The sequence below is a fragment of the Antechinus flavipes genome, chromosome 5 (assembly GCF_016432865.1).
Source record: "Antechinus flavipes isolate AdamAnt ecotype Samford, QLD, Australia chromosome 5, AdamAnt_v2, whole genome shotgun sequence".
In the NCBI taxonomy this organism is placed as follows: domain Eukaryota; kingdom Metazoa; phylum Chordata; class Mammalia; order Dasyuromorphia; family Dasyuridae; genus Antechinus; species Antechinus flavipes.
In genome coordinates this window covers 226,634,358-226,653,111 of record NC_067402.1, presented here as the reverse complement: position 1 = coordinate 226,653,111, position 18,754 = coordinate 226,634,358, and the positions used below count along the sequence as shown (strand labels likewise).

Here is an 18,754-nt window from a genome sequence, read left to right as displayed (position 1 = left end):
CACACATCTCCATTCAAACTCTCACTTATGAGGTAGAATTTATCAGTGAGCAACCTACAATTCAGAGAATAAGTGCTTGGAGTTGTTCTGTTGAGGTAATATTTAAATTGAGGTCGTCCTGACAGTGCAAGCAGCTCTTGGTCTATCACTGGCTGTTTCCCATTAGCCACAACATAAATCAACTGATCCAATATGTGATAACTAGGACATAGGATAGATTAATGGAATAAATTCTGAGTAGAATTGAGACTCAAGATCAAATCCCAGTTCAGCAGAACTATGTTCTGAGCCTCAACTTGCTCATCTATAAAATGGGAATATCACTTCCTACCTCAAAATGCTTTGAAAAACACTGTCAAAAATGAAATTAGCTTTCACAAAAATTCCAAGTCAGTTTATACCTTTGAATAGCTGAGTGTTTGGAAATCAAAGCATGAGCCTGGACTTTATTAATACTGCAGCATTCACAGGTGATGACAGAAATAAACACCAATCTTTTTCTCAAACCTTTCCAGCAGCTGGGGAGCAAGGGATAGAGGACATTCTACTGGGCCCCACCCCAGAAAATGTTTCTTGTTAATTTGAGTTTTTATGATTTAATCTTTCCTGTTAGTGTGAGTTTTTTCTTAGGAGACTCACTTAAACCACAAGTCAATCAGGGGGAGAGAAAGGGATGCATTCCAAGTTTCTCTGGTGGGGTCACTTATAACACCCAGATTTTTTAAAACAGGATATAACAGTCTGAACTGGGCTTTCCTTAAAGTTAACTGTGCAAGTATCATGAGTCACAACCCATGTAGTCTGTACCCCGTGCCACGTGCAAACAACCAGAATGATGTTGTCTGAACAGCAGATCATCAACAAATGGGACTCTGGAAAGAACACTCCAAAGGGGAAAATGGACCCCAGGAAGTTTTAAAACAACTTACTGATGGTAATGATCACAGAATTAGAATTGGCACAGATGTGAGCAGGGCAATTCCTTTCTTCTACAAGGGAGGAACTGAGACCCACAGTGTCCAAGGTAAGACCTTACATACGTAGGAGACCTTAGTCTTGTGACTTCAAATCTTAGGCTTCTTCCCAGTACATTGTGATCACTTTCCCCACAACTATACTATGACATGGGTAGGGGGAAGAAAGGAAAGGAAGGCCCCACCAGGTGCAGGTAAAATGAATGTTTCCAGATCACACAACTAATAGATAATCAGGGCTGGGATCTGATTTCTCCTGCCCAGATTCCAATATCTCTGCCTTCACACTGACTTCTAAGTAGAAACAGTGAATTATTTTTCTGTGAGGTTTCTTTAGGAGCTCACATTTAAGGGGCAGCTAGGTGGAGTAGTGGACAGAGTACCAGCCCTCATGTCAGGAGGACCTGCATTTAAATCTGGCCTTAGACACTTCATACTTCCTAGCTGTGTGACCCGGGCAAGTCACTTAACCCCAATTGCCTCAAAAACAAAACAAAACAAAAAAACCCCCTCACATTTAAGAAATCAGACTCTTCAAATACATTAAAAAAATTCTTTGCTATTTTTGACATGTTTTGTAGGATTAAAACACCTGCTAATGATGTAATTTTTCACATAGATGCACAAAAGGCTCACTGTGTATGGCAGAGAAAACCTTTATGTAGAACTGCACAAAGTGTTTTAACACAACTAGCTCATGATCTGCAAGTTCCACTCAGCTGGCTGGTCCTGACTGCAAGCAGCCCATTCTCTGGACTTTATGAGCCACTTTTCTCTACCAGTTCTAAATAAAAATGATGACTTCATTTCAAGTTAATAAATAGCTGAAGTTAGAACATGAGGACAGATGTAGCGTTACTAAGGCCTCTTAATAAATTATCACGCTGGGGAAAAAACACATCCAAGAAAACACATTGGAAAAAAAAATTTAATTACAAATCAAATTTACATAGTGTTTCATGGTCAATAAAATCTGTGAAAGTTTCACAAAGAAAACTCCTGACTGTCAGGGACCCCTAAGAACCCACAAGAAATCCCACAGAATTGTTCTCAGATAAGTTGCCCTTATCACAGACCACAGAGCTAGAGGAGAGCATCAAACACAAGAGCATTTATTAAGGGTCTACTATGCACCTTGCAAGGTGCTGAAAGTACAAAGACAAAAATCAAACAATCTTGCTCTTCAAAAAGCTTATACACATGGTTCAAATACATAAATTGCTAATGCCCCACCCCTAAATACACATGAATTAATTAAAATGAGATTTGTATCCTGGTTTGGGAAGATTTGACTTAATGGTTTATATCCGGGGAATGAGAGTTTTTCTCATTAAGTTGGAAGTGAATGTTCTACTGACCATCTTGAGTTTTTGTTTGTGACTACAACTGAAACTTCAAGGAGCTGAGGCAGGAGAATGGATGGAGAGGCTTATCAGATACCATGCTGAGAAAAGACCTCCATCCCCTGGAACCTGCCTCACTGCAACTAACAAGCACAGCCTTGCTGTGGGCGCTCCCAGATCTGCAGAGGCAGTGTGGGAGGACAGGGGCAGGAGCAAGCATGTGATAGGCTACATGACTAGAAAGGCTGCTCTGTGCTCCAGGCCTGTACACAGTATCCATGGCCTGTGCTGACCTCTTCTTAGTGTTCTAATTATGCAAGTGTGACACAAGTGACAACCCATCCTATGTGTACCTAGTGCTGGATGCACCAGGTTAAGAATGATGCTGCCTGGGCTCAAACAAGGGCACACCATGAACAAGTGGGGCTCTGGAAAGGAAACTCCAAGAATTCAAGTCCCGCAAATCCATGCCCATATCTTTTCTAATAACTAAAAATATTAGAGGCAGACAAAGGAAAAAATTAGCATAAGTGCCTGACTGGAGACCATGCACTATATGGGACATTAGTATTCTCTGTACCTTACAGCAGCACATTTGGTGAAGGGGAGAAATAGCTAGATCACTCTTTTGAAGTCACAGAATGCCTGCAAAGGTCTAAGGCAGATGGCAAAATGACTTATGGTCTTTCAAGAATCTCTTAACTTGGGGAGCAGGAGAAAACATTTATTTTTTGGAATAGCCAATGTGGGAGTATTTTTATTTCACATTTATTGCAAATGTTTTGGAAGGTTTTGGAGGGAGGGGAAGGCCAGGGAAAGTTGACTTTTATTCAATGAAAAAAATGAAATGAAAATATTTTTAAAAAGATCTTTCTTCTGCCTGCTAAATTGATGAGATCATTATTAACATCCATCATCACCAAATCATCAACAGCGGTGAAAACTGCCAAAATCAGATTCTCACTTATCACCCATTCCATTTCAGGTGCCAAAGATTAAGTGTGAATGAAGTGTGTTATAATAACCCTAGTTTCACATAAAAGGTATTAAATCAGAATGCTCCCAAAATGGGGCACCATCTAAAGCTTATGAAAAAAGAAATGTGCAAGTGTTTCCTCATTCCTACCTATCATTTATGAAGAAAGTTAAAATGACAAAGGGATGAGAAATCTGATCCTGCTTAACCTCATTCTGCTTTCTATGTCAGATGAAAGGCATGATTAGTAAATATAGGATAGCTCTAAGCAATTCTGGCCATGGTTTCTTTACTTCTTTCCTTTCTGCCTTTTTCTTTCTTTCTTTCTTTAAATAACTAAAAATCAGAAAATGAAAGGGCTTCACAGGGGCACCTAAATATATTCCTCAAGAGGAAAGACAAGGAAATCTGGCTCTCCTCAAGCAAATGATCTGTAGCTTAATGTTGGAGTAGAAGTGTTTAGTGTTTCTATAATACCAACAAAAGCATCTTAAAGCCCACAAGTAACTCCCAACCCCAACCTGGATGACACCCACAGTTCAAAGGGGGAAGGTCACAAATTTAAAAAAAAAAATCCATGCTTTTAACATCTTTGCATTACAATCATCCCAAAATACATAGTGGACCTGAGGGAAAAAAACCAAGGGGACCCCAGAGTTTTGTGCAATGGCACATACATGTGGCTAAGTTCACACAGTAAACCATAGAAACGCACTGGCTCTGATGGCTACCTGCGAAAGCCAAACAGGCTAACCCAGTGCTTAGCGAGTGTACCCAGCAGCGGCTTCTTCAGTCAGCAGGGTTTTAGTGATGCTTACCGTCTGTCCACAGTCCATGAAGGACAAACCCAAAGCAATCAAACACTGCCAACTCTGAAAGAGAAGACAAAATTGTCACTCACACTGAAGGAATGAAAGGCTGACCTCTGCAGCAGAACCGCCCAGCTTTAACCTAGAAGACTGATCCACATCCTTCCTCCATATGGGGTCTATTTCATGTAGAAGTACATGTGTACCTCCTTATCTCCCCAAGAACTCTGCTATTCAAGGAGACCATTCTCCTTCCCAGGAAGGATGTCCCATCAGGATGATGCTTACTATTTCCAAAATATATAGAGAACTGACTCAAATTTATAAAAAATCAAGCCATTCTCCAATTGATAAATGGTCAAAGGATATGAACAGACAATTTTCAGATGAAGAAATTGAAACTATTACCACTCACATGAAAGAGTGTTCCAAATCACTATTGATCAGAGAAATGCAAATTAAGACAACTCTGAGATATCACTACACTCCTGTCAGATTGGCTAAGATGACAGGAAAAAACAATGATGAATGTTGGAGGGGATGCGGGAAAACGGGGACATTGATGCATTGTTGGTGGAGTTGTGAACGAATCCAGCCATTCTGGAGAGCGATCTGGAATTATGCCCAAAAAGTTATCAAACTGTGCATACCCTTTGATCCAACAGTGTTTCTATTGGGCTTATACCCCAAAGAGATACTAAAAAAGGGAAGGGGACCTGTATGTGCCAAAATGTTTGTAGCAGCCCTGTTTGTAGTGGCTAGAAACTGGAAAATGAATGGATGCCCATCAATTGGAGAATGGCTGGGTAAATTGTGGTATATGAATGTTATGGAATATTATTGCTCTGTAAGGAATGACCAGCAGGATGAATACAGAGAGGCTTGGAGAGACCTACATGGACTGATGCTAAGTGAGATGAGCAGAACCAGGAGATCATTATACACTTCGACAACGATATTGTATGAGGATGTATTCTGATGGAAGTGGATTTCTCTGACAAAGAGACTTAACTGAGTTTCATTGGAGAAATGATGGACAGAAACAGCTACACCCAAAGAAGGAATACTGGGAAATGAATGTGAACTATTTGCATTTTTGATTTTCTTCCCGAGTTATTTTTACCTTCTGAATCCAATTCTCCCTGTGCAACAAGAGAACTGTTCGGTTCTGCAAATATGTATTGTATCTAGGATATACTGCAACATGTTTAGCATATATAGGACTGCTTGCCATCCTGGGGGGGGGGAGGAGGGAGGGAGGGGGAAAAAACGAAACATAAGTGATTGCAAGGGATAATGTCGTGTAGAAATTATCCTGGCATGGATTCTGTCAATGCGAAGTTATTATTAAATAAAATAAAATTTATTATAAAAAAAAAAAAAAAAAAAAAAAAAAAAAAGGATGATGCTTACTTATTTACTCTGAAGCACGCCACTTCAGAGCTTCACAAGGCCCTGCACCGACGGCAGGTATTCAATAAACAATTAAATAAAAAATTAAAGCGCAACAGCTTGCCCCAGAATGGCTGGGAACTTTGGGAGAGATGGAGTCAGGAGACAAGGGAAGTGTGCAGGGAAGAGAATTCCAGCAAAGGGCGCAAAGATGACTCTGACACTTGGGGGTCTAACTCTCCAGCCTCCCACAGGCAAAGGCCCAGTTTGTGAGGGTACACTGCTAGAGCTGGAGAGGTGACACTGAACTGTTTCCAGGCCCACTGAATGGATCAGTGCAGGGGCTGAGCTTATGTCTGGCTGTAGTAAGAACTCAAGGCCAGCCAGGCCAGGGGAGCACTTGATGCCATGCGGCAGTGGTGACAGAAGGAATGGTCCTGAGGGAGGCCCCCTGAAGGATGGAATGGTGAAGGTTCATGCTGGCCAGAGTGGTCCCTTCTGGGATCATAGAGCCTTGTGTTTGCTGACACCTATTCAACTCATCCCAGAATAATTGTGTATTGCTTATATTCATGATTGAACAAAATGTTAAATTTCAATTAAAAGTTACTGAAAAGAAAGATATTCCTTTCCCCACCTCCAAGGTCATGGGCCTCCTGAATCCTATCCAGAAATGGGCTCAGAAAAAACACCCTTGCCTTGGTGTTTTTCATTATGGGACTAAGGGAACAGGGAGACAGACTGTGCTCTCACTTTGAAGGCTCCAAGTAAAGCAGGAAAAATAATGGACTAAAAGGTCCCATAAGGAAGGAAAAGTTGATAGAAAGCCCTGTCTGTGGCTTCTCTTTTTGACCCAGAGGATGAATTTCAATAGAACTTTCTGGGAATCTTGATTTTTAGTGTCTGTTAGCCTTTGATGGGGGACCAGAAAGGAAACCTCAAAGGAAAGGCTTAGAAAGGGCAGGTTTAGGAACCAAGGCAGAATTTTAGGGGAAAAATAATCGTTAGTTTCCTGTAAATCTTGCAAAGGGCCTAGAAGTTTGGGAAACATATGCAACACTGTATCATTCTCTGTTTCTAAATGTTAACCCCATCCAATAATACAATGGACGTCTCCACAATCCTGTTATCTATGGTCCCTTCCCCAAATACTCCTTGGGAATCACTCACCAGGTAAAACACAAAGCAGAGATAGGCCACAGAGATTACAGCAGCCACCACATATAATGCCATGTTCCCGAGGTCTTCAACATAGACAACCACAAAATACATGTTGATGCTACAGATAAGAAGAACAAGGATCCCACCTGCGATCCTCCAGCCCCTGCAAAAAAAAGAGTTGGTTAATATCACTAAAGAAATAGTTGTTCCACAATAGTCGAAGATGTGTGAGTTTTCAAAATTAGGGAGAATAAGATGATAGGAAAAGATAATGATGAATGTTGGAGGGAATGTGGGAAAACTGATGCATTCTGGCAAGCAATTTGGAACTATGCTCAAAAAGTTATCAAAATGTGTATACCTTTTGACCTACCAGTGTTTCTAGTGGGCCTATATCCCAAGAGATCTTAAAGGAAGGAAAGGGACATGCATATGCCAAAATGTTTGTGGCAGCCCTTTTTGTAGTGGCTAGAAACTGGAAACTGAGTGGATGCCCATAAATCAGAATGGCTGAATAAATTGTAGTATATGAATGCTAGGGAATATTATTGTTCTGTAAGAAATGACCAGCAGGATGAATACAGAGAGGCTTGGAGAGACCTACATGAACTGATGCTAAGTGAAATGAGCAGAACCAGTAGATTATTATACATGGCAACAACAAGATTATACGATGATCAATTCTGATGAACGTGGCTCTCTTCAACAATGAGATAGTTCAAACCAGTTCCACTTACTCAGTGATGAAGAGAGCATTCTCACTCTTTTTGTTGTTATTTGCTTGCATTATGTTTTGGTCTCAGTTTTTCTTTTTCTTCCTTCTTGATCTCATTTTTCTTGTTCAGCAAGATAACTGTATAAATATGTATATGCATATTGGATCTAACATGTATTTCAACATATTTAACATATATTGAACTACCTGCCAGCTAGGGATGGAGGTGAGAGGAAGGAGGGGAAAATTTGAAACAAAAAGTTGTGCATGGGTCAATGTTGGAAAAATTACCCATGCATATGCTTTGTAAATAAAAAGCTTTAAAAAACAATGAGGAGAAATTTTGATTACAAACCAGATTTACATAGTATCTTATAGTCAATAAAGCTTCACCAAAAAAAAAAAAAAAAAAGATAATTATTCTTAATGTGCCCTAAATTACCTAAAGATTGGGTATATTGAGGATGCCCTCAAATATAGAAATACTCTCCAGTAACTACCTTTCACATGAGATCTGGCTGACTTCTCTCCTGGCTCCTCTGAAAGCCTAAGTCTCTCTCTTAGACATTTCCACTCTAAGGGGACTCAGGGAGCTCATTTCACTTCTGGCCTGAGAGGTCTTTTGGTACCCATAGGCAAGCATGAATCAAACTAGAGGCAGAAAGTAAGAGATTATCTGTGAAGTATAAGGAACAGCCTGTAGAAGGATTGAAACAAACTTTTGTCAAACTTACTCCATCATAGAACAACTATATCTAAATATAAACAAATCTAGCATCTTTGACCAGATGGAACTGTTGGCCAATGAAAGAACAAGGCTTAATTCCCAGTGAGTGTAGATGGAGAACTAGGAGTCCTGAGAAACTCCATCACCTATACAGTTTCCCCCTTTGACACTGTGTGCTTCTGCAATATGCCTCCCTCGAGTGCAACAGACATAAAAATCTAAAAGAGGGGTTCAGCAGTCTTTTCAAGACTTTTTCCACTGGCCAAGGTGGATACAGAGGCTCCTGGGGCTAGGTGAGAAATGACCTGTGGAAACCAGAAAGAGGCCAAACCGAGCGCTTGATGCCTGGGCAGCTATGGCGGAAAGAACTCTGGACTTGGGAGTCAGAAATCTATTTGTCAAGGCTGGCTTTCTCTGCCCCCAGTTCAATGGACAGTCTCCCTTCTATAAGCACAAGGACCCTGAATCTGATGATGTCTCAGGATTTTCCCAGCTCTAACACTGTGAGTTTACCCTTATAAATGAGAAAGCAGACTGCTGTGGGGAAAACTGTCACAGAGTTTAAGTTCAGGGGAAGCAAAAGCAATACTGAAGGAAATGGGCATGTGTGACGTGCAGAAAAGAAGGGGCACATGACGGCAGTTTAAGAATTTGAAATAGAACCAGGAAGGAAGTATGGAAGGTACAATTTGGCTTGATGATGTCAGGAAACGCTTCCTGAGAACTCAAGCTGCCCAAAAATGGGTGGGGTAGGGATGGTGTCTGTAGGCAGAAGCAGACAATCTCTTCTCTTGTCCGGAGGCTAATGGGAGAGAGGGGTCCTTTTACAGATGTGCTAGACGAGACTGGCCTGAAGTCCTTTCTGAAGCTACAATGCTGTGATTGTATTCTTTTGGTCTGAAAATGTAGCAAAAACTTTCCTCCTACCCCTACAACCTCTGAATACAGAAGTCAGTCAGAGGATGCTCAGCTCCCTGGCTGGCATCATGAAGGGAGCGGGAAGCCCTTTAGACCAAGAAAGAATTCTGCTGGGGAAGGCAGAGAGGATAAGTGAATTTCCTGGGCAGAGCCTTTTGTTAGGACTCCAGCCACTCAGGTCAACTTTTCCACCATCACCACTCACTAAATCTAATAATGACCTCATCTTCTTGTCTCAGCTTTGGGCATACCTCCCTGAGTCTGATCCCTCTTGGCTTCCACAGAAGGGAATTCCCAGGGTTTCCTTCTGACCTCAGGCTCTTTTGATGACTCCATGATCTCCTCTCCTTAAAGAGAAATATTCCCAAGTTCTTGTTCTCTTCTTGCTCCAGTCTCCTTTGAGAAATCTCATCCACTCCTTACAGTGTCAATTTTACCTCTATGAAGGTGACTTCCAATTTTATGTCTCTGTGCTCAATTATCAGAGCTCCAGCCCCAAATTTTCAATTACTGACCACATCTGGGAATAGCTCACGAGTTCTTCAAACTCAGCATGTCTAAAAATCAACTCATCCTACTCTCCCCAAACTTGCCCCTCCCAGTCACCCATATGGTAGCTCAGAATCCTGAATTTTTACACCCTATCACCTCATCAATTAACAAGCTCTCAATTCCACCTTTATAATATCTGCTGGGATTCTTTCCTTTCCATCTTTCCACCTCAAAACTCCCCTATCTCTTTTCCACAAGACTGTCTGAACAGAATCATTCCTCTCTTGCCTTTAATTTATTAGTTTTAGATCCATCTTTTACAAGACCCCCTGAGATGTAGCACTAATCACATCACTCTTTTACTATTAAAAACAACAACAACAAAAGGACTTCAGTGGTTCCCATTACAATTGAAACAAGTCAAAAAGACCTAACACTGGGGTCACAGACTTACTTGAACAAGGTTCTGCCTTACCTTCTCCATCCACACTTCCCACTATTATTCTTTCACATACTTTCTATTTCAGCCAACCATGCTCTACCCTTCTTGCATTATCTCTTTGAACCTCTTCATCTTGATTCAAGCCATTTCTCATGCTAGGAATAGGTGATCCTGGTCCCAATCCTGCATGTTGTAATCACTTTTCCCTCAAAGTGCAAATCAAATCCCTCTTCCTGCATGAAGTTTCCCTTGGATTTCCCAACTGAAAGTAATTTTCCTCAAATAGTTCTATGCCTGGCTATCTCACTTGGTTGTAGCACATTTTCTCCTTGTAATAATTGTATTACTTATATTACTGCACAGTAAAAACTGTAGAGTCCTTGAGAACAAAGTCTCAGTTATTTCTATCTTTTCCACCCAGCAAAGTGTTCTGCCCTGCACACAGTAGGTCCTTAAATAAAATTTCTCCACATCACCACTACTGTAATGACACAATGTCACTACAATAGATCCCCGAGGGAAAAAATATTCTCCACATTTTAAATGGTGCCCTCCAAAAGGTCTTTGATTCCCAGAATGATGCCTTTTGTTAGGGTTACTAGATCACTAAGATTCTACTTCCTCAAGGACATTGGCACCTCTGATAGGGAGTTGGAGAGCAGTATCTATGGCATACTCACAGTCCATTGGCAAAGTCATTCATCACTGGGCGCAAACTGGTAAACGTGAGGACGGGGATGAGAGCAAAGGGAAGCTGAAAAAGAGAGAACTCTCATGAGAGAGGAGCCCTACGTATCTGAATCACTTCAGAAGTGACAGGCACCGGGGAGTCAAAAGCAAGAGAAAACATACTCAGACCATCTCTATCTTCTAGCCTCTTTCCCGCTTCTCAAAACCCTAACCAATTGCCATGCCAGTTACACATAATCACTCCTATGGCTCTGACATATACCCTGGCTCTACTCCCCAGAATAGCCAGCACTGCCACTTAGCAATGATGTTATAAAGAAATGTTTTACTCAACCTTATCTTTATAACACAGTTCTTCCCCATCTCTGCAGAATAAGCATTCATTCAATTCAAGGACCAAATGTATTAATTGCCAACTATGTGCCAAACATCATAAAAAACTGAAAATAAAAAAAAGTGTTCCTTCAAGGAGTATACGTTTGGGCTACAACATAAATAAAAAATTACTCTTTCCAGAGGGTTGTGAGTAAGTGGAAGGAGCAGCTTAAGTCTCCTGTAGGCAAAAGTACTTAAGGGGTTTAGGGGACCAGAGAATGAAGGCTAGGGACCAGCATGGTTGGGATGCAGATAGGGGCAATGAGGCTGGAGATGGAGGGTGAGAGACTGGCCCTAAAAGCCCACCAGGAGACTCTGTACTGATCCAGAGGAAGGGGAAGCCCCTGGAGCAAAAGACAAAGAAAAGCAATGGAGCAAAGCAGAGACTGAGTCTGCCACAAAGTATGGCCTGTCCTATCCTTAGATAGGTATCTCTGCCACAGAGGATCAGGCAGATCAGCAGCTATTTGGAGCCCCAGAACCCTTAATGACATTAGTAAATTATGTCACTTCCCATTAAGCATACAGAAAATGCTCAATAAAGATTAGTTAATATGGTCATCTGTTAGTTCATGCTGATGTTTTTACATATTTGATCTCTTTTTCATACCAGGTTGTCCTCTAGATTATAACGGTGTACTTTTCACCTAAAAAATACTTTCCTTGAACAATCCCACAGAGAAGTATGAATTTGGAACATGGTCATACTGATTTGATCATTTGCTAAACTGATTAACATTTTTCTTCTTTCTTACAAGGGATGGCTTGTGGAGAAGATGAAAAATGTAAGAAACAATTTTTCAAAGAAGTCTCTGAGGCAGCCTAAGTATTACCATTTCCATTTAACAGATGAAGTAATTGAAGGTCAGAGAGCTGAAACACGAAAGGCTACAGCCAAGGAGGTGGTATCTGACAGGGAACCAAGGCAGGGCCTTCAGGCTTTCCCCACTGCCAAGGAAGGGAGCTGATATGCTGGATTCTCATTCAGCCTTCCTTGCCTCTAACAGGGTCCCAGCTATACCCAGGGGGTGCTCAAAATCTAGACCCCCCAGGGCTGCCTCTTCACCTGTAAGCTCTGCAGCACATTCAGGAAGTCATTCATCCCAGTCAGATGCTGCACATCCTGGAAGACTGCAACCAATAGCGTAGGAATGATGGCAATAGAACGTGTCAAGATCACTCTAGCAAACCGTGACCATTTCAGATTCAGGAATCCCTGAAGAAAGGAACAATAGTTAAGAGCTAAAAACACCACCCATCCCAGTTGAATCAGGAGCAGATGGAAATCTTAGGAAGGGGGGAGGAGGTGAGAACAAATGTAAGTGCTAAGTTATAAAATACAGAGGCATCAGAGCAGGGAGGAGAGATGGTAGCTCTGAAAACCTATTTACATTAGCAATAGGGGGAAACAGGGAGAAAATATATCTCATTAAAAGTATAGCACCTTCAGCAAAATAACCGTATGGATATATATACATATATTGTATTCAACATATATTTTAACATATTTAACATGTATTGGTCTACCTGCCATCTGGGATCTGGGAGAGGTGGGGGGGGGGAGGGGAAAGAAGGGGAAAAATTGGAACAAAAGGTTTTGCAGTTGTCAATGTTGAAAAATTATCCAGGCATATATCTTGTAAATAAAAAGCTATTTTTTAAAAACACTTAAAAAATGTATAGTACCTTCCAAAATCTATAAGATAAAAATAATAAGAGGGAAGAGGATAATTTGGGGGCATAGAAGGGTGTGCAGAATAAGGGGAGCAGGATAAGGCATGTTTATTAACAGGAATGGAATAAAGAGGAAAGGAAAAGGTTAGGAAGATAAGCAAAAGATCAATGAGTGGAGGGAGGCTGAACAATAGCAAGACAAGTGAATGAACAGAATTTAAGTAGAAGAGTTGGAAGGAATAGTAAAGAGGAGTTATGCACAAACACTAAAACAATGATCAAGAGCAAAATTTATTAGAAAAAAAGTCAATTAGAAATCAAAGTCAAACTTGATTCAGTCAAGTGAGAAATCTACCTTTTATGTCAGTAAGATTAACATTGTTGTAGATGCATATCTATGTATGTGTACATGTGGCAATATGAGAATGCATGGAAGTGTGTGTAACTGTGTATATAGATATGTGTATGTGTACGTACATAAACTGTACCTGCTTAACTGTAACCTGCTTAGAAGAAATGGAGGGGATAAAAGGGTAAAATAAGAATAAAATAAAAAGTGTACAGTAGAGAACAAAAGAATAATCTATAAGGAATCAAAGATGGACACCATGAATATATGTCTGTTATTATATATGCAATCTTGAAATGGAGATTTGTTGTTACATATTTTGAATCCTCCCTGAGGTTCTGCTGGGCACATGAAAATATTTTTAGCTCTTTTTCTAATTTTCTTTATCTTTTTTTTTTTTAATTTTTGCATTTTGTTTTAAATAAATAACGTTTGTTTCTTTGTTTTTTTAAATCGAGGGTAAAAAAAGGGAGAACTGCATAGTGTAGTGGATAGAGCACTGGCCCTAGAGTCAGGAGGATTGGAGTTCAAATCCAGATCCTTTATACTTCCTAGATGTGTGACTTCAGGCTACTCACTTAATTCCAATTGCCTGGCACCCTTCCTCCCCCCCCAAAAAAGAAAGCTGTAAGCCTCTTTTACCTATCTCACCTCCCTCCTCCCTCCTCCGCTCTCCTGCCTAATCCAGTAGGAACAGCATGTACCTCCATGACAAACTGGCCAGAATAGGTCCCGGTCATGGTAGAGCTCTGGCCTGCAGCCAAGATGCCCACTGCCCAGATGTAGAGTGCTGCAGGCCCAAAGTAACATCCTAGAACCACACCCTGGAGAAAGAGAAGGAGGGAAAAGGTAAATGTGGGAGTCTAAGCCCCACTTCTCCAACGAAAGAACTCCTTTCCTGGTTTCCTCTTCTCTGCATGGTCATCACAATGGACCCCACCTACACAAAGCAAGAGGCTGGGGACTTAGAAATTTAAAGAAGTTTTTGATGGGAAACTAACCTTCCCATCCTTAAGCCTTCCCACCCAACTCTAGACTCTTACTGTCCTTTTTTGACCTAATTTTGATCTTACTTTTTACAGGGGCGTATACCTGTCTGATCAGCCTGACACCTGTACTTTGGGAATATGGGAATGCACTTTGGACCTAGGAAAAGAACTAAGGAGAATGAATGTAAATCACCACATCTTTCCCACGGTTTTACCTCTTTGCTATGATTTTTCTCTCCCAAAACAATTGATAAAGCAATGTTTACTAAACATAAATTTTAAAAATAAATAAAAACCTGCTCCTGTGGACCCACAACCTTATGTGAAGACACTCACCCCCTTGTAGAGGTCCACAGTCAGCGTGGTATTACTTTTGGGAAACAAGTCACTGTGAGGACTGCTGTTATTGACGCAGATTTCATGCTGGAATCCAACAGATAAAAGAGCTTTTCATTTCAGAAGAAAAGAGACACAGCTAGAAGCAGACCCCTACAGCAGGCTCCAGAAAAGTTGTTGCAGATAAGACAGCTAATCAAAGGACCTGCTTGGACAAAGGCTGGACCGGAGTCTGCTTCAGGAGCCCCCATCCCAGAAGCAGGGTGCTGGCCTGCTCCCTCCTGTCTCTCTGGGCAGGCTGGCCCCCCTCGCTCCCCAGGCAAGGTCTCCCTCAGCCCTCGGCCTGTGTGGCTCACACTCACTCACCACTTGCATATTGGTTTGATTAAAAAAGGCCTCGGCAAAGACAGAGACGACAAAGACGTTGATGATGAAGGAGACAAAGAGGGCGATGCAGGACTCAATGAAGAAGTACTTGTTGGCTTCCCGGATCTCCCCTTTGTTGGCCCTGTTTACCTGCCTGGACTGGAGAGGCAGAGAGAGGCAGTGGTGAGCTCAGTCCAGGGGAGGCAGCTTTCAGTAACCCACCAACCTGAGGAGGGCCTGGTGATGGGCAGGCGATCTAACAATTAACAAGACCTCTCATGTGCTAGACTAGAAGGATAGAGACAAACGTGAACAAACAGTTCCTGTGCAAAACCTGCTTCCATGTCATCAGGAGGAAAAACAGGTATCCAATAGAGTGCAGATAAAATTCATAAATAAAAGGTAATTATCAGTGCAGAAGGCACCAAAAGGAGGCTTAACTGGAAGTTAAAAAATATATTTTTTAAATATTCATTTTGATAATTGTATTTCAATATAACAGTATTATAGCTGTCACTTACATATGGCTTTAAGGTTTGCAAAATGCTCACTTTACCCCAAGAATCCAGTGAGGTAGGTGCAATTATTTGCTCTCATTTTACAGATGAGGAAACTAAGAGATCTCCTCATCTGTAAAATGAAAACAAATAATTGCCTAGGGTCACGTGGCCCACAGCAGACAAACTGTGTCCAAATTCGAATTCGGGTCCACTCAGCTGATATTCAGCATTTCCTATGTGACTTTGACATTTCTGATTTCAATCAACCAACCAGAAGGTCTCTCCTCTGACAGAAGACAAGGCCAGAAGGCAGGAAGGAGAGAAATCACCCTGTGCTCTGTAAATTCAAAGGTATAGTTACTGTCCCGATTTTATACCAGAGGAAAGTGTAAGAGGCCAAGTGACTGGGGACAATGGCTATCCCGTGCTGGATCTCAACTCAACCCTCTCTACTGTCCCGCAGCACTGAAGAACTGAAATAAATGCATTTTTAAGGGAAAAACACTTTATAGAATTATGTGGACCAGCAAGAGGACATTCTCTTCCTCTTCTCTGCTCTGTGACTTGCCAGGGGGCAATCCTCCTTTCCAGCCCTATGGAGACCTAGGGTTTTAAGAAACCTCATTCAGAGCCCAAGTGGCTGTCTGTGTCTGGCTCTCAGAAGTGGCCACAAGGCAGCCCTCTCACTTTCTTTTCCACCACAAATTGACTTTTGGCTTCTCCTTTATAATCTTCCCCATCCCTCCTCCCCCCTGCACCAAGCCCATCTTCACCCCCAAGAGGAGGAAACTGTTGGATCGCCTGCCCTATCACCAGGCCCCCTCACACTGGTGGGTCACTGAAGGTTGCCTCCCCTGGCCTGTTAACAAGGTAACTAGCCCCTTCACCTGACTCTGCTTAAGGGTAAGGAGGGAAAAGACACCAGGAAACCCCAGTTCTTGGCTAAGTGCTTAGGGCATGAAGAGCAGATGAAGGACATATGATAAGCCCTGATGGTTTCTGGCACTGGCCCCACCCCTCGCCCCAAGATCTAAGAGAGAACAAGAAAACTGCTTCAGGAGGCATTCAGCCTTTCTACAATCCCCTTAAACCTCAATTTGGAAACCTCTAGTCCTACTGGGCAGTCTCGTGGAACACGGCTCAATCATGTGAAAAAAACCTGCAGCCCGGGAAGAGAGACCCTGACTCTTTTTTTTGAAAAGAGCTGCAAAGCTGATCCTTTAAGAGGAAAAAGATAATTTACTTAAATCTGCTTCCCTTGTTATTAGAGGGAAAGAACTCCAAGTGAGTTACAGGACCCTCAGGGTCTGACCTCACTTACCTTGACTAGTGCGGAGTGCAGGTACATGTTGTGGGGCATAATGACAGCTCCCACAATGCCCACGGCCTGCTCAATCTGCGGGGTGCCACAGCCCGAACAAGAAGGAACGAACATACCCTTCAGCACCTCAGCCTGGTTGGGCTTCACTGTAACATACTGGACATCGACACCAGAGTGGTTAGCATCTACATCCTGGACAAGGTCAGGTACCATTACCCAACAGGTGCTCCAGCCCCGGGCTACAGAGGAGCTTACAGTGCCCATTACCTGGCTACCCTGACGTGAATGAAGTTCTGCTCCCCAGGACAGCAGGGCTAGCAGGCCTTTGGGCCTGGGCCCTGGGTACCATCCTGAAGGAGGAAGAACACAGGATGGGAGACAGGAGGGTGCCCAGCACTTCATAGCCTCACAGAGTTAAAATCTAATCTAAAAAAATCATTTAAATCGGCCTCAGCACCTGAGGTTTAGTCTACATGCAATTAGAGCTACAGAGAGCTCAAAAGCTCAGTTCTCCCCGGCCGACTAGCCAAAATCAATCTGTAAGGATTCAGAAGGAAGAGGCCGTTTTGTTCTTTCCTACATATCCTTGCCTGCCCTGCCCGGCCATGGGCTCCATGAATGAATCTTTGAAAGCTCCATGAATCTATGTTTTCTGGCACAAATAAAAGGAAGCCTCTCCCACCTTCTACTATAGCATCAATTTGGGATCCATTCTATGAGGAAGTGACAAGAATCACTCAGGAAGCTAAGGAAATCTGCCAGGCTGCTGTCCAGGCCAAACCCTCTCCACTGACCTCCCTTGCCCAAGGCTTGATCCAGAGCAGCCCAAGTTTTGCATGACAGACCCCAAGCAGATTGTAAGGGATCTGGAACTTCCTCAGAAGTCTGCTCTCCTCCTGATGGATCTGGGAAGTCACTCACGTGCCAGCCACGTATAAGAATGGTTTTTGCTTTCCATGTGCGGTACTGAGTCATCCAGAGCTCATTTCCCATTTCTAAAAACTAACTGGTTTCACAAGCTAAGAAACAATCTGCAAAACCTACTTCATATCCAAATGTGAGGGCCATGATGGTGATGAGTAAGCCAAAGAATGCTTCCAGTTTTCGCAAACCTATGGAAAAAAACACGGAAAAATTTCCTTAAGGAGACTGCTTCTAAGGAAACATTTGAACTTTGCTCCAGTACTGTTTCCTCCATGACCCCATAACTGCTCCTTACCATATTTGTCCAGAAAGAGAAATACAAAGGTATCTGCAATGGTGATGAGAACTCCACCCCACAGAGGAACCCTAGGCCAAAGATCAGAAATGAAGATGAGGGGAAGGGGACAGAGAGTGGGAGAGCCTGCCCCTGCAAATCACGGGGGGCCAAATTCTGGAGGTACTCAGTGGCTGTGGCCGGGCCTCCTCCAGTGGGAACAGGACAGCGCCCACTGACAAGAAAAGCCAACGGCCTCCCCTCCCTTTTCACAGAAGAAGCCACTGCAGGGAGAGGCTCAAGAGCCCCTCTCCAAGCACTCACAGGCTGGCCTGGCCCCGTTCACAACGATTTCACTTACACTTTCCCATGAGGCTCAATTTGTTCCACAAGCTTTCTTCACTGGGGGGCTCAGTAAAAGGCTTGCAATATTGAGGGTGACTCAAACTTTCTAGCGGAAAAAACTCACCTCCCAGCAGACAGGAGATTGATCGCAATAGCTGACCCTATGACTTCTTGCATATCGGAGCCTATAATTGCTGTCTCCACCATCAACCACAGAATAATTCGGGGGACCTTAATACAAACAGTGGAGAGATCAATGTGTTGACATTTTAGAGAATGTTTCCTTGGAGGGCCTTGGATTTTTGCATATATATATACAGTTTGTTCCCAAAACCTTAGTGCAATTTGAAGTTTTTTAAGCCTTCAAAGCTGAACAGTGCACTAGGGCTTGAGGGATATTCTATACCTTAACACAGGCCCATGTGCAAAATGACAAGTCATCCAGCTACATGAAGCCAAACACCACATCTCTGCTCCATCCGTTCCCTCCTCACACCTCTCTTAAACACTCAGCTACAGAGAGACAATTGTGCTTCCTTCACTGGAGCATCAGGGGACTAGGAGGAGAGATAAGGACAAGAAAGCTGCTGATATTTTTATTCCATTCCATGGCACTCTCAGGACTCCTTACCATCCTGCCCAGATGAAAATATCCTGAGGGG

At 42.5% G+C, this 18,754-nt stretch overlaps 1 protein-coding gene across 8 annotated transcripts in view; it reads right to left on the bottom strand.

The window, feature by feature from the left end:
- SLC11A2 (solute carrier family 11 member 2) overlaps positions 1 to 18,754 on the bottom strand; it is a 120,174-nt gene that overhangs the window by 79,383 nt on the left and 22,037 nt on the right. For 5 of the 8 annotated variants that reach the window (XM_051961600.1, XM_051961602.1, XM_051961603.1 and 2 more), the window contains exons 6-16: positions 18,217 to 18,323; positions 17,769 to 17,839; positions 17,594 to 17,661; positions 16,550 to 16,705; positions 14,729 to 14,887; positions 14,363 to 14,449; positions 13,742 to 13,861; positions 12,081 to 12,230; positions 10,630 to 10,703; positions 6,665 to 6,818; positions 4,112 to 4,165 (exon numbers count right to left, since the gene is read on the bottom strand). The exons of the other annotated variants lie outside the window; for them this stretch is intronic. In XM_051961600.1, coding sequence (XP_051817560.1) covers positions 4,112 to 4,165; positions 6,665 to 6,818; positions 10,630 to 10,703; positions 12,081 to 12,230; positions 13,742 to 13,861; positions 14,363 to 14,449; positions 14,729 to 14,887; positions 16,550 to 16,705; positions 17,594 to 17,661; positions 17,769 to 17,839; positions 18,217 to 18,323 — 1,200 coding nt within the window. The remainder of the gene's footprint in view (positions 1 to 4,111; positions 4,166 to 6,664; positions 6,819 to 10,629; positions 10,704 to 12,080; positions 12,231 to 13,741; positions 13,862 to 14,362; positions 14,450 to 14,728; positions 14,888 to 16,549; positions 16,706 to 17,593; positions 17,662 to 17,768; positions 17,840 to 18,216; positions 18,324 to 18,754) is intronic. 8 annotated transcript variants of the gene reach the window in all.